General features: G+C 41.1%; 1 protein-coding gene across 2 annotated transcripts in view; it reads left to right on the forward strand.

Moving 5' to 3' along the window:
• The window catches only part of LOC122798724 (gastrula zinc finger protein XlCGF26.1-like), a 135,609-nt gene extending 123,384 nt beyond the window's left edge, over positions 1–12,225 (forward strand). For both annotated transcript variants that reach the window (XM_044067822.1, XM_044067823.1), the window contains exon 4: positions 10,826–12,225. In XM_044067822.1, coding sequence (XP_043923757.1) covers positions 10,826–12,132 — 1,307 coding nt within the window. In that variant the 3' untranslated portion in view covers positions 12,133–12,225. The remainder of the gene's footprint in view (positions 1–10,825) is intronic.
• Positions 12,226–15,303: the final 3,078 nt, after the last annotated feature.

The following is a 15,303-nucleotide window of genomic DNA, read 5'->3' on the forward strand; positions in this document are numbered from 1 at the left end:
AATGCTACACTTAACTACATGTTCTTGAAAAATTAAAATGGAAGAAAAAAAGCCTAATTAAAAAAAAAAATGAAACCTGCAGTAGCAATGAGAGATTTCAAGATAATAAAAACTGACATTTGTATAAAAACATAAAATACAGCTTCAGTAACACATCAGTTTAATTATTCAGGAAATAACACTAAACTGTTTCAATTTATCTACTTCTTTGTAGGGTCCATATTAGCTCAAACGCTGAAAAAAGCGAACGGTGATTAATCGACCCTATGTAAGTGAAAGCTTACAATTTCTGTCAGAACAGCGATTCTTTTCCTAGGGAAAAAAATCGCTGTTCCAACAAAAAATAAAATAAAATACTTTAAACATTACATTAAGTGGGGGGCTTCACTCCCACCCCCGTACTTAAATATACCAACTCCGAGACCACACTACAGAGCCAAAAACGGCAAAGTAACGAAGTGGCCAAGCAAATTCTTTCCCAGGGAAAGAATTTGCTTAAAAGCCGCTTCGATATTTTGCCGTTTCAGGCTTTTGAGTTCGATCAAGATGCATTCAAAAGAATGCGTCTTCGGTCTTTTAATAGGGAACCACTTTATAGTCCCCCTCGCTGATATAGCTACCACTTCTGCCACTGACCAATACATTCTGTACAACTGATGACCGCTGTGACCATGTTAACTAATCGTTTGTGTATATGTGTAGGAATGTCAGATGTACAGTGTAAGTTGAACATGCAGTACTCAGCACAGCTAACATATAACACTGCAGGCACCAAGTATCACCTTTGTAACTTTACACCATTAGGTAATGAATGTCGCGGCTCATAGTTGTGGACTAGGTGCTGTTTTAGTCACCTGCGCAGCTGTGTGCCGTGCACAAGCTTGCTAAAGGGGCTGCTGCCACCAGCTAGGTACTGTTGCTGTCAGTGGTAGAAGGAACTTTAGTGGGAGCTGCACTGCCGCGATTGGTGATTGGTTGTAGCAGCTGTACGTCAAACTGATATGTGATCATGTTATGCAAAAGGGTCTATATCACATAGTCGAAGTCCTATAACTTCGAACACGTAATGTTCAAGCCATTATGTTCGAAGTTACAAAACTTCGACTATGCATAAAAAAATAAAAAACAACGGAAAACAAAATAAACTGTTTTAAGCAGGGGGGCAAGCCCCCTTGTACCCCCCGCTACTTAAATATACCAACTCCGAGATCGCACCCCATTGAACAAAATGGAAACCTCCACTTATGGAGATATCCATTGAAACGCTCAAACTTTTACAAATTCGAAATTATGGTCTCAACCATATGAGGTTCAAACTTGGTAAAAGTTCGACTACGTGATAGGAACCCTCTGCAAAGTGCAGCAGGCCTAAACATCAAGTATTTTGATTATGTTGAAGCCCCCACCTCAAGCAGACACTGATAATAGGCTTTGAGTGGGTGAAACACTTGGTCAGTGATTATCCATCTCTCAGGCAGGATGCTGTAAATGCAGTCATCAACATCTCCATGCTAGTTATGGACTGGTGTCATTAGCCAAGGTTTAAGTGGGCACCCTGCATCACTTGAGTAAGATAACTTGGAGGTGGCAAATAAGGAAGGGATGATTAGTCACAACTTTTTGTCTCACTATAAAAAATAGAGAATATCTATGGATAGCAGTATTGTAGCAGTCTGCATTTACCAATTAGGCGACCATGAGGATTCCTACCATGCAGGAAGAAGTGGTACAGCAAACTTGTTTACTGTATGTAGGAATCATGCAGACTGCCAGAATGTTGTGCTGATACATTAGTGCTATACTCCAATGTAATACATGCACACAATACCTGACAATTGACTGAATAGTAACCCTTCCTGTTATGGCACATTTCACCCTGTTGTCCAGGTGGGGCCCTGATAGCCACGTAGGTACAGGCTGATGCACCAAGCACCTCAGAAAGCCTGCCATTTCATAGAAGAGGTGCATGATACTAGCACCTGGGTAAAACCCATGTGAACACAGGGAGGACATGCAGACTCTGCATAGCCACGTGGGTGCAGGCTGATGCACCAAGCACCTCAGAAAGCCTGCCATTTCATAGAAGAGGTGCATGATACTAGCACCTGGGAAAACCCATGTGAACACAGGGAGAACATGCAGACTGCATGAAAGGTGCCCCAGCTAAGAATTGAACCAGAGAACCTCTTGCTGTGAGGTGACAGTGCCACCTGCCTCATCACTATTTACATCTCATTAATGCCTCATTTTCATAATAGAGTTCAAACCAAAAAATACGGAAAACTGGAGTCTCAGTAAATCAAAAATAACATTATAACTTCACTTCTAAGAAAAAACACATCCTCAAAAGGCCACGTCCACAGCTGCCAAGTTCTAATATACAACAGAAGAACTCTAGTGTCTCCCTCCCTCCCATCTGCTGAACTCACAAAATTAAAATTATTACTTCTTGAAATCCTACAATCCTCAAAACCTCTTACTGATGATATAATTGTTGGAGACTTTAACGTGAGCCCTCTGTCGTCTTTGACCCTTCAAACTGATAAAGTAGATGATACAAGAATCTGTATTTCAGGAAATCACTGCATTTTAGACCTACGAATAAATATTCCAAACAAAATCACAGAAGTCAAAGTCCTGCCATCCACGATGTCCTTCAAGAATGCAACTGCAGTCATAACATATGGGTTGTCCTGCCTCAGGCAGCCCTCGGTCGGCCGGATTCCAAAGTCTGGGTCCGACGTCGGCTGATGTCGCATTTCTCTCCGACGTCAGAGCGGCTGGAGTATATAAGCATCAGCCGACGCCATCTTCTTCAGTCTTTCTTGCCACGTGGTGCCCGAAGCAGAAGCAGTTCGCAAGTGCCGGTCGGTCAGCTCCTGTATTCTTTGAATCCGAAGTCATCAAAAAAGCTAAGTACCCCGTTGGGGACCTTTTCTTGCCTCAGCCGATGTCAGAAATTACTGAAAAAGTAAATAATTGTTTGTCTTGTGGTAAACAAATACCTCATAAGGATTTCCACTCTTACTGCCTCCCTTGTCTTGGCCCAGACCACGACATCTCGGCCTGTGCCGCCTGTGCTCGCTTCAACAAGCGCACTCTCAGGCGCCGGGCGGAGTTCGCTGAAGACTTTTTCGGTGATAAATTTGATAACACGATGCCGTCGGAACAACCGACAACGCAGACTCCTAAGAAACAAAAAGACCGGGACCGACATCCTCGGCCCGTGTCTTCCTCCGACACCACGCCAAAACTAACCGCGAGTGCTCTGGTTCCCTCTGAGGCGGTTATTCCACCGCTGCGAACCGAAGACACCGCATTACCGATACCTCCGACACCGGAGGCCACTCCGACGCCAGTTATTGACTTTCCTCCGGATGCTGAAACCGAGGAAATGCCCAAGACCATTGCTGTTGATAAGGTCACTCCTGCACGTGGAGCGGCTAGGCCTCCCATGTCCATGTCTATCAAGGCCTACACACGTGCCAAGGCAGCCAGCAAGTCCAAGCATCTTTCTGCTAAAGCCTTACCTCAGCCTACTCCTGAAACTCAAATCATGACTATGGCCGCAGATTTAATTTTCCTGATCAGAGGTTCCCAGGCCCATCCTGAGAGAGGATCCCAGACTCCTCCTGATAAAAGGCCCAGGGTCGAACCTCCTGACCCTCTTCCCACAGATGAAGATTCTGAGGACTCTGTTCACTCCGAAAGCCAGGAAGAGCCCTTCCAGACCTATGAGGATTCAGATGCAGAGGATTCTATCCCCTCGGCTTCTCCTCCTGAGGATATGTCTTTTGGGGAAGTTCTGCATTCCATGAGGGAGCATTTTAAGTGGCAAGGCCAGGAATATTCAGATTCCAGAAAGCGCCTACGAACCTTCCTTAAAAAGCCCCAACACAGACCCTTAGCTATATCTCCTGTGCTTGATGTTTTGGATGATTTATACTCTGACTCCAGTGTTACCTCTGATACTCTTCCTCCTGCTCCTGTCAAGCCTGACAGATACTATAGGGTCCCAGAAACCCATTCTCATTTCTTTAGGGCCCATGCTGTTGATTTAGAAACAATTTCCCAGGGGCCTAAAGGGGTTTCAGCTACCACCTCCAAAAACCCTTTGCCTTCCGACAGGGAAGCGAGGTCTTTAGAGAGACGGGGAAGAAGGTCTACACCTCCACTACTTTATCTATGAGAGCTCTCAATTGTCTCTTTCACATGTTTCAATATCAGGATTTCCTGTTAGATGATTTACAGAAAAGATTGGCCTCCCCTGAACATTTAGATAGGAAGTCTTTGCAGGAGGCTGTACACAATTCTCAGCAAGTTAGCAATCATTTTCTACAGTGTGGATATGATGCATTGGAAGCTTCATGTAGGGCAGCTATGACAGGGGTGGTCATTCGTAGACATGCATGGTTAAAAGATCAACCTTTACCAGATCATGTTAAGGCAAAACTTCTTGATGCACCCTTGGAAAAGAACAAGCTTTTTGGTGCTAATGCTAAAGATGTGTTAAAATCCTTTGAGGAAAAAGCCAAGTCAGTTCAGACAGTCAAAGATTTCCTCCAGGTCCAGCCACCTAGATTCAGCAGGAACTGGCCTTCTAAAAACTGGTCCTTTCCTAATCCTGAAAGATTTCAAAGGGGCAAAAACAGGCGTGCCCGAGGAAGAGGCCAATACAGAGGATCCTACAGGGGACGACAATGGCAACCAGCAAACCAAAGAAGTGACACAGGGGTTTCTCCCGCCCCACAAGGGCATTCTCAATGACTTTCCTCTAGGTCCGCTGACCAAGGAGCAAGCAGAAGCTCCTTTGGGCGGAAAATTATCTCTGTTTACAAGAAATTGGCACAAACTGACAAAGGACAAATGGATTTTGGACATTATAGACCACGGCTACAGGTTCCATTTTCATACCTTGCCAAGGAAATTGGGCATGCCAAACCTGCCACAAAACCAGAGGGCAGAGGCTATCAAGCAAATTTCTCTGCTTGCTCAGATCAAAGCAATAGAAAAGGTTCCACAACAAGAACAAGGTCAGGGGTTTTACTCAAGACTATTCCTTGTTCCAAGAAAAGAAACTCAATGGAGACCAATACTGAACTTGTCCGCTTTAAACACTTTTCTCATAGTACCAAAGTTCAAAAGGCTGACTCTACAGCAACTCCTTCCCATGCTGGGCAAGGGGTCTTGGCTGATTACTCTGGACCTCAAGGAGGCATACCTGCATGTCCCTATCAGACACAGCTGCAGAAGATACCTCAGATTTCTTGCAGGGCCAGAGCATTATCAATTTTCAGCATTGCCATTTGGCTTATCTACTGCGCCCAGAGTATTCACGAAATGCCTGGCTTCAGTAATTGCTCATTGCAGGCTTCAGGGGATTCAAATCTACCCGTACCTGGATGATTGCCTCATACAAGCGGACGACAAACTAACTTTGACAAAAAACTTGAATTATGTCATACATTTGCTACAGGCTCTGGGATACACAGTCAACTTTCAAAAGTCAAGACTTCAGCCATCCCAGCAAATTACCTTCTTAGGAGCCAAACTAGACACAGCCTCTCAAATGGCTTACCTGACAGAAGACAAGCAAAAGAAGTTAACTCTTTACTTCAAAACTTTAGCAAAGCTCACCCAGATGACTGCAAGGAGATTCCTACAGGCCCTGGGTTACATGGCATCCTGCATTCTCCTGGTTCCACTAGCAAGACTACACATGAGAAAGCTTCAGTGGTACCTAAAAAGCTTATGGTCTCAACACAGCAACGACCTAGAAGCAACCATACCACTAATTCCATGTCTTCAAAAGGAATTTCTATGGTGGGCCTCAGTAAGCCAGTCAAACACAGGGATGTCATTCAAAAAACCACAGATAACACAGATCATGACCACAGACGCCTCAGACCTTGGATGGGGGCACATGGAGGCAGATGTATTCAAGGACAATGGTCTCCAAAGGAAACACATCTGCACATCAACCAAAAAGAAATGCTGGCAGTAATGCATGCCATCGAGGCCTTTGGACAACAACTACAACCAGGCCACCTACTAATACGGACAGACAACACCACTGTGATGTGGTACATAAACAAGCAGGGGGGCACTCATTCTTACACCCTTTGCAGACTGACAATGAATCTTTGGGAAAAATCACTGAACCTAAACATACAGTTGCAATCCCAGTTTGTTCCAGGCAAAGACAATGTTCTGGCGGACAGTCTAAGCAGGAATTTCCTAGACCCCCACGAATGGAGGTTACATCCAGAAATCTTTATACGACTCACTTCGACATGGGGCAGGCCGGACATAGACCTATTTGCCTCCCACCTCAATCATCAAATACAAAAGTTTTGTTCAAGGACATATCATCCAAAAGCATGGAAAATAGATGCTCTCTCATTCAACTGGAGCTCCCTGAAAATCTATGCATTTCCACCTCTGCCACTGATGACCACAGTGTTACTAAAGATCAAAGCAGAGCAGCCCAAGGGAATCCTAATAGCTCCAGACTGGCCAAGACAACACTGGTACCCACTACTACGGAGCATATGTCACAACAAAACGTGGGCTGTCTCTCAATGGCCCCAACTTTTGACTCAACACAACTTCAGGACAGTTCATCCCAACATCCAGACGCTACAGCTAACAGCTTGGGAGATCCCATGAATAACCTCAACCTACCTCTTTCCAAGGAAGTTCAGCGGATACTGACAGAAGCTCATGACCATCCACCAGAAAGGTTTACTCAGCCAAATGGAAGAGATTCAGCATTTGGAATACCACCAAGGGCCATGATGCATCACTTTTGAGCATCCCACTCATCCTGGAATATTTGGCAGATATGCTACATAATGGACTCTCATACTCCTCTATAAAAATACATGCTTCAGCTATCTCAGCTAGATACAACACTGATCCACCTGTGTTTTCACATCCTTTATTAAGGCAATTTCTTAGAGGAATCAAGAATATAAAGCCCCCAAGAAAGGCACCAGTACCAGCTTGGGACCTCAACTTTGTCCTAGAAAATTCACTCTACCTCCCTTTGAGCCAGCAGCTTCTGTGGAGTTACAATTTCTTTCCTGGAAGACAGCTTTCCTGTTGGCCATTACCTCAGCAAGAAGGGTTTCGGAATTACAGGCCCTAATGGCTATACCACCGTTCATAACTTTTCACAGAGACAGGGTATCCTTACGAACCAACCCTACCTTTCTCCCAAAAGTGGTATCTAGGGTCTCTTTAAATCAAGCAATTCACCTGCCTACTTTCTTTCCCAATCCTGAGAACAAAGGGGAAAGACTGTTGCATACCTTGGACATTCACAGACAGCTTCGCTACTACCTGGACAGAACCAAGACCAGTAGGAAGTCTGATCAGCTTTTTGTAGCTTACACCCCTGGAGTACAAGGAAAAGCAATTTCAAAACAGACAATTTCAAAATGGATTGGACATTGCATCAGATTCTGTTATTCCTTCCATGGAAAGAGTGTGCCAGCCAATGTCAGACCACACTCTACCAGAGCTACAGCCACCTCTACAGCATTCTTAAGAGGGGTGCCTACAAAAGACATTCTAGAAGCTGCTACATGGAGCTCCGTGCATACATTTTCCAAACACTACAACCTTCCTCTATATTTCAGATTCAGAGCAGGCTTTGCTTCTGCAGTCCTGCAGGGTTTGATAGCTACACCATCCTTTTCTTAGAGCATTCCACCTCCCCCAGCTAAGCTATGGTATTCAACCCATATGTTATGACTGCAGTTGCATTCTTGAAGGACATAGTACATTTTTGTACCTACCATAAATGTAGATGTCCGATAGATATGCAACTGCAGTCGGGTTTTCCCTCCCTCCTTCCCCTCTATGCCTTGGGTCCACTCCTATCCCTGTTACCCTTAGCTGGGGATATCTGTTATGGTGTATCTGTTTATTGCTTATTATTTGTCTGGAAACCTGTTTTATCTTCCAATTTGATTACAGCCTTCCTTGGAGGGCACCTGGCATCTGGGGCAAGAAACACTGAAGAAGATGGCGTCGACTGATGCTTATATACTCCAGCCGCTCTGACGTCGGAGAGAAATGCGACATCAGCCGACGTCGGACTCAGACTTTGGAATCCGGCCGACCGAGGGCTGCCTGAGGCAGGACAACCCATATGTTATGACTGCAGTTGCATATCTATCGGACATCTACATTTATGGTAGGTACAAAACTGTACTTTCAGTGATCTCTGCCCCATAACATTTTCCCTAACACACACAAATTATAAGCTCCCCCACATTAACTACTTTGTGCCGCACACAACAAATCTCAGCTTCAAATGTTGAACAGAAAAACACTAACCGACCGTTCTACCTGCCTAGAAAATATCCCACTGCAACTGTAAGCCAAATATTTCCCAAAGTATCCAGGCTAATTTAAAGAACCCTAAGTAGTTCACAAAATAACTTGAGTCTTTACAAAGAAGGAGATGTAGCCTGGCTACAGTGGAAATGTATTTCTACCTCAGAAACTGAGAGAGAGAGTGTGTTTTTCTAAGAAACCTAACCAAAATATCAACTAGATGGCACAAAGCTTCTCAAAAATAATCAGTAAACATTTTGGGACCTTGTTGACCACATCACCAGGCACTCACTTTTTATATAGCACTATCTGAAAGCAAAAAGTTTCCACCTCTTTATGTACCATATATTGTACTGACTTTTTAATTTTCCACACTGCTCTCTGTCCCCTTCAGCCGTTCCTTCTTCCCTTCTCACAAAGAGAAAAACCTCTGTATGTACCTCCATTTAACTTGAAACTAATTCCAACCAAAGGCATTGGCAAATAGTCTCTGATGCTTTCCCAGGAGCTGGATACTTAACTGTGTTATACTGGTTCACTGTATTATACAAAAAACATATAATCCATGTCACAGATTTACATCCTGTACCAAAAATACAGTGACAGCAGAATGGAAACAAGCCACAGTCAAACCAATTGCTAAGCTTTCCAAACCAGAAAACTCTAGAAGCTTTAAGCCAGTTTCAGTATTCCCAGCACTTTGAAAGAGTTTTGAAAAATTGTCCTTCGTGCAATTAACAGTTTACACAAAAAAATTAATATCTTATCTCTGTATCTGTATTGATTCTGTGCAGGACGTAGTACTATCCCAGCTGTCTACATTGTTAGATGTCAGTATTAATAAAGGCCTACTAACAGGATCAGCGTTAACTGACCTTGTCAAAGCATTTGACCTCATACAGCATGAACTTTACTAAACTTATGAATTAGTTGGGCATAATGGGGAGGAGGTAAAAGCACAGATACACTCCAATGGTTTGAAAACCTAATGAACACTTTAAAGGCCATTAGAAAATGTGCAACCTGTACTTCAATACACTGACTGGAGAATAAACGTTCTGCAGCAGGGCATTAATGTACAAGTAATGCCCGGTTAAAAACGAGTCCGCTGTTTCATGGCAGCTTGTCAAGCCGCCTTGGAAATCGGACTGGAAAAAAATAAGGGCCGCAATTATTTTATGCTTGTTAAGCAGCGGTTCTGCTGTTTAGCAAGCCTAAAATGTAAAAAAAAAAAGGGGGGGGGACTGTGTGTGTGAGTTGGAGAGAAAGTGAGAGTGATCGTGTGTCACTGAATGCTTGTAATGCAGGGAGAATGTATGTATGTGTGAGAGCTCGAGAGAGAATAAGAGCGATCTTGTGTGTGTGAATGTGTGTATGAATGCAGGGGAGACTGTGTGTATGCGTGAGAGATTGAGAGAGAATAAGAGCGATCTTGTGTGTGTGAATGTGTGTATGAAAGCAGATGAGAGTGTGTGTGTGTGAGAGATTGAGAGTGATGTTGTGTGACTGAATGCCTGTATGAAGGCAGCGGAGACTGTGTGTGTGAGAGATTGAGAGTGATGTTGTGTGACTGAATGCCTGTATGAAGGCAGCGGAGACTGTGTGTGTGAGAGATTGAGAAAGAGTGAGACCGATCTTGTGTGAGTGAATGTGTGCATAAACACAGAGGAGACTGTGTGTATATGTATGTATGTGTGAAAGCAGAAGAGGCTGTGTATGAGACCGAGAGAATGGGCTCTATGTAAAATTGTTGTGGTGTACCTTCTTATTTATTTTTAAGCACTATATTATTTATTTAATGTATTTTTGATGTAAAATGCTTCCTCCAACACTATTAGCATATACTACAGTAGGTTTAAAATATTAGGCGGAGGAACTATTTTACATTAAAAATATTTAAAAAAAAAATCTAGTACTTAAAAAAAAAATAAGCAAATAAAACACAATTTTACAGCAAGCCCATTCTCTAAGCGCAATAATGCCCTCCAGGGTGTGTGTTATTGTATAATTAACACCCTTCCAGGGGGTGTAGAGGCCCTCCACCTGCAGCATCGGACCTCATAACATCCCTGGGTTGGCGTTAATTACACATTAACACACACCCTGTCAGGCATTATTGCTTGCTTATTGACTACCTCTTTTCCTTTCTCCCAGCTAACTAAAGGTGGCCATAAGGATAATTAGTATTTATTTTATAAATTTTGTATTTTACTATTCTTACTGTTTACGAAGAAACTTCCTGCTGAGCTAACAGAAACCCTGGTTATCCTATATGTAGATGACATAATCATTTACAGGGCGAGTACCTCACACTGTACCGTCAGAATAGAACTACAAAATGACTCATCCCAGTTTGCACAATGGATGAGTTCTATGTTTTATGAAATGTTGTTTATCTCAGTGTTGCAAATGTAAAATGTGTTGTTTACAAAAAGTAAGGAACATGCCATTATATTGTTCTGATTTATTGTATATTTAGTCAACAGGTGCGTGAATCACAGTGAGCTTGAAAATAATCAGTTATCAGTCCAGAATCATCTCAACTCTAAATATGACTTTCCAGATACAATACAAGCACACATTGAAGAGAAAATGTATGTTGGTAGTTTTGCATTTAAACCTGCCATTAAACTACAACAGAGAATTCGCACTGGAGATAAACTCTATAAGTGTTATACATGTAACAAAATCTTTATACATAAGAAGATCCTTTCAGCGCACAAGAAAATACATACCGTCAAGAAACCTTATAAATGTGGAATATGTGACAAGAGTTTTGCATGGAAGGCTAACGTTTTAACACACAAAAAAGTACACACAGGAGAGAAGCCATATAAATGTGCTGTGTGTGGCAAAAATTTCACATGGAAGAACAACCTCCTAGCACATCAGTATATACACTTGGGCGAGAAACCATATAAATGCACCACATGTGGCAAGAGTTTTACACAAAAGGGTGCCCTTTCAAGTCATGAAAGAATTCACTCTGGAGAGAAACCGTACAAATGTTTCACTTGTGGTAAGTGTTTTGCACAGAAATCTTCCCTTTCAGCACATGAGAAAATACATACTGGGGTTAAATCATACAGATGTGCTACATGTGGCAAGAGCTTTACACAAAAGGTTACTCTTTCAAAACATGAGAAACTACATACAGAGAAGCGATACAAATGTGTCAGATGTAATAGGACTTTTACAGACCAGACTGAACTTTTAGCACATGAGAAAATGCACACTGAAGAAAAACCATATACATGCATCACTTGTGAGAAGAGATTTATAAGGAAGCATAATCTTTTAGCACATGAGAAAATGCATGTAGTAGAAAAGCCATATAAATGTGCCACTTGTGATAAGAATTTTCCATCAAAGATTAGCCTTTCAGTACATGAGAAAGTGCACAACACAGAAAAGCCATATAAATGTAACAAATGTTACAAGAGTTATACAATGAAAGCTACCCTTAAAAATCATCAGAAACTACACACGGGTGAAAAACCATATAGCTGTGCTACTTGTGACAAGAGATTTCCAAACAAGTCTAATCTTTTCAGGCATGAGAAAGTACATGCAACAGAGAAATCTTGTAAATGTTCCACATGTGGCAAGAGCTTTAAATCTAAGAGATATCTCTCAGAACATGAAAAAATACACACTGGAGAGAAACCACATAAATGTGAAATATGTGGTATGAGTTTTGCACTTAAGTTTACCCTTTCAGCTCACGAAAGATTACACACTGGAGAGAAAAGGAAATTGAAAGACCACCAAAAAAAGAAGAAATAGATACATTTTGGAGGAGCCTCTATGAAGATCCTTTGGAACATAACAAAGATGCTAAATGGATAGAAGAAGTAAAAGAAAGAATATTAAGCTTAAAGGTACAGGATATGAAATGGGGTGAAGTAACAGCCAGGGAGATTGAAAGAAAGTTAAGAAAAGTCTCTGACTGGAAAACCACAGGCCCAGATGCAGTACCTTACTTTTGGTTAAAAGTATTAACATCTTTGCACAAAGATTTAGCCATGAGTAAGAACTGTTTATATGCTCACTCCAAACAGATACCAACCTTGCTAACAACAGGAAAAACAATGCTCCTAGTTGAGAGAACCTGCAAGCTACCCTAAAAATTATAGACCAATTACTTGCCTTCCAACGACGCAGAAACTGTACATGGGAATTGATGCCGTCTGAGTTTATAGTCATTTAGAATAAAATTCAGTTATGGCAGGAGAACAAAAGGGCAATAAAAGAAAGTCATATGGAACAAAGAATCATTTGTTGTTAAATAAAGTCATAGTAGAGAACTGTAAAAAGGGGAAGAATCTAAGTATGACATGGATTGACTACAAAAAGCATTTGATAGTATCCCACATTCATGGATAAAAGAGTGCTTAAAAATGTATAAGATACAAACCCCACACTGATTGACTATATTACATTGACCATGAAACAGTGGCAAACCACTTTGCAATTAAGCCATGATAAAGGACAAATTATTATCCCAGGAATAAGAATTCAAAGGGAGATATTCCAGGGTGACTCTCTGTCACCACTGCTATTCTGCCTTGTCCTTAACCCATTAAGCTATAGATCAAAATCTTAGGCCATGGCTGTAATTTGGCTCCTAGAAAACAACAAAGTGTAAAGGCTTCTCAGCTTCTCTTTGTCAGTGATTTAAAACTGTATAGCTCATCAGATGAGAAACTGAAAGCACAACTGCAAGATGTCAAAACATTTTCAGATGATATAAGAATGTCATTTGGTCTTGATAAATGTGCAAAAGCAACCTTTAAAGCAGAAAACTGCAGCACCAGGAAAACATCAGTTTGGGACAAGTATGCGATATAAAAAAACTTGAGCAAGAGGGAGTATATAAATATTTGCTAACTGATGAAAGATCAAGAATAAAACATGAACAAATTTGAATAAAACTTAGTAAGAAATAAATTAGAAGACTTAAATTAATCCTGAAAACAGCATTGACATCTAGGAACAAAATACAAGCTATAAACCAAGTTGCTCTTCCTGTCCTATCTTACAATTTTGGAGTGATTGACTGGCCCCAAAAGGTGTTGGATAGATTAGACAAGAAAAGAAGAAGGGTGCTTCATGCTCACCAAATGATTTATAGAAATCAGCACTTACCAAGATTATATATTCCCCATTCCAAAGGAGGGATGGGCCTCCTTGAAATTGATTACATGTATAGATCTGCAATCATGGGATTCCACACATATCTGCTGACCTCACAAGACCCAAATGTAGTGAAAGTTTTGAAACATGAGGAGAATAAATCTAAGATGACTTCTTTGCTTAGTCTAGCAGAAGCATATCGGCACCAAGCAGGAATGGAAATCAAACCAGAAGTAGATAAAAATCAGGCAGCAACTGAATATGCCAAAAAACAAAAGAAAGAATATAAGGTGAAGGATCAGATGAGAAGGCAGGAAATGTGGAAAGTGCATAAATGTAGTTGTAGGTATAGAAAACCTCTGGAAGAACCTTATGTCGATCAGGAACAAATGCAGGAATGGTTAAGGTGAGGTGAATTCAAACCAGGAGATGAAAGGTTAATATTGGTGGCCCAAAATAGTGGGCTATGTACACACTGGTTTACAAAGTCCATTAAACGTGGGAGAAAAAGACAAACATAGGTTTTGTAAAACCAAATTGGAAACAGTTGCACACATTGTTGCTGATTGTGATATACTAATAGCAGAAGGACTGTATACTGAAAGGCATAATAATGTGGGAAAGACTGTTGCACTAGGGATTGTACAATGCAAACATTATGGTATTGAAGTGGAAAAATACTAGAAACGTGAGCCACAAAGCATCATAGAAAATGATGAAGTTTACATCACATGGGATCACCCATTACTAACAGTTTAAAAGATAGATGTTAGAAAACCCGATGTAGTGGTCCATGAAAAGAAGACAAACGTAGCATTGATCATTGAAATCACCACACCCAGTGACTACAGTGTCTTGCATATGGAGAGACACAAAGTCATAAAATTTCAGGATCTGCAGGCAAAAACTAGAGCAATGTGGAAGAAAGATACCTAGATAGTTCCAATAGTAGTATTAGCAATAGGTCTTGTAAAAAAGAATCGACAACCATATTTAGAAATGTTACCAATACATGTAACCCCATATGAATTGCAGAAGGAGTCATTACTGGGCACATTGCAGGTGCTGTCAAGAGCACTTCTGGCTGACATCAAAGATTGAAACAATACTAATTTTATGTATTTTAATCATACTTTGACACCCTATTCCTGTCATGGTATTAGAAACCCAAAAGCTTTGGAGAGATTAAAAAAGGGACAGATACCCTGTACATGTTCCACCTGTGCCAGCAATTTACATATAAGAATTCCCTTTCAAAACATGAGAAATTCACAGCGGAGACAAACCACACAAATTTGCTATATGTGGTAAGAGTTTTACACTAAAAGCTACCCTTTCAACACATGAGAAATGCACACTAAAACTAAGTTTCCTCCCAGTTCTAATTTACATAATTGGATTGGCTGAATAGAACCAAAAAATGTTGGATTATTTAGATATGGTGACAAGAAAACTGTCTCGAGCTTCTTAAGTGATATATAATATTGCTGAATATAATTTTAAATGTCCCTCAGTCTGAAGGTGGCACAGGTGTCCTTACTCTTAACTGTATGTACAATTCTACACTTGGTGAACTGTAAAATACGCAATGAATCCATACGTAAGGAAAATTCTAAATCGTGAACAAGTGAAATCTAAGGTCACATTTTATTTAAAGTTTGGTTGCTGGGAAAGTCCGACTTGGATAAAAACTACTTCCCTGCATTTAAAAACATCAGCCAACACTACAAACAACATAGCAATTACTTTTTCTAAAATAAAATAGCCCCAGACTTTTACTTCATGTTTATTGTTTATTTCATGTTTCTTTTAATTTAAGTA

Source organism: Protopterus annectens, chromosome 3.part1 (genome assembly GCF_019279795.1).
Source record: "Protopterus annectens isolate FY-2018-M chromosome 3.part1, PAN1.0, whole genome shotgun sequence".
Classification (NCBI taxonomy): domain Eukaryota; kingdom Metazoa; phylum Chordata; order Ceratodontiformes; family Protopteridae; genus Protopterus; species Protopterus annectens.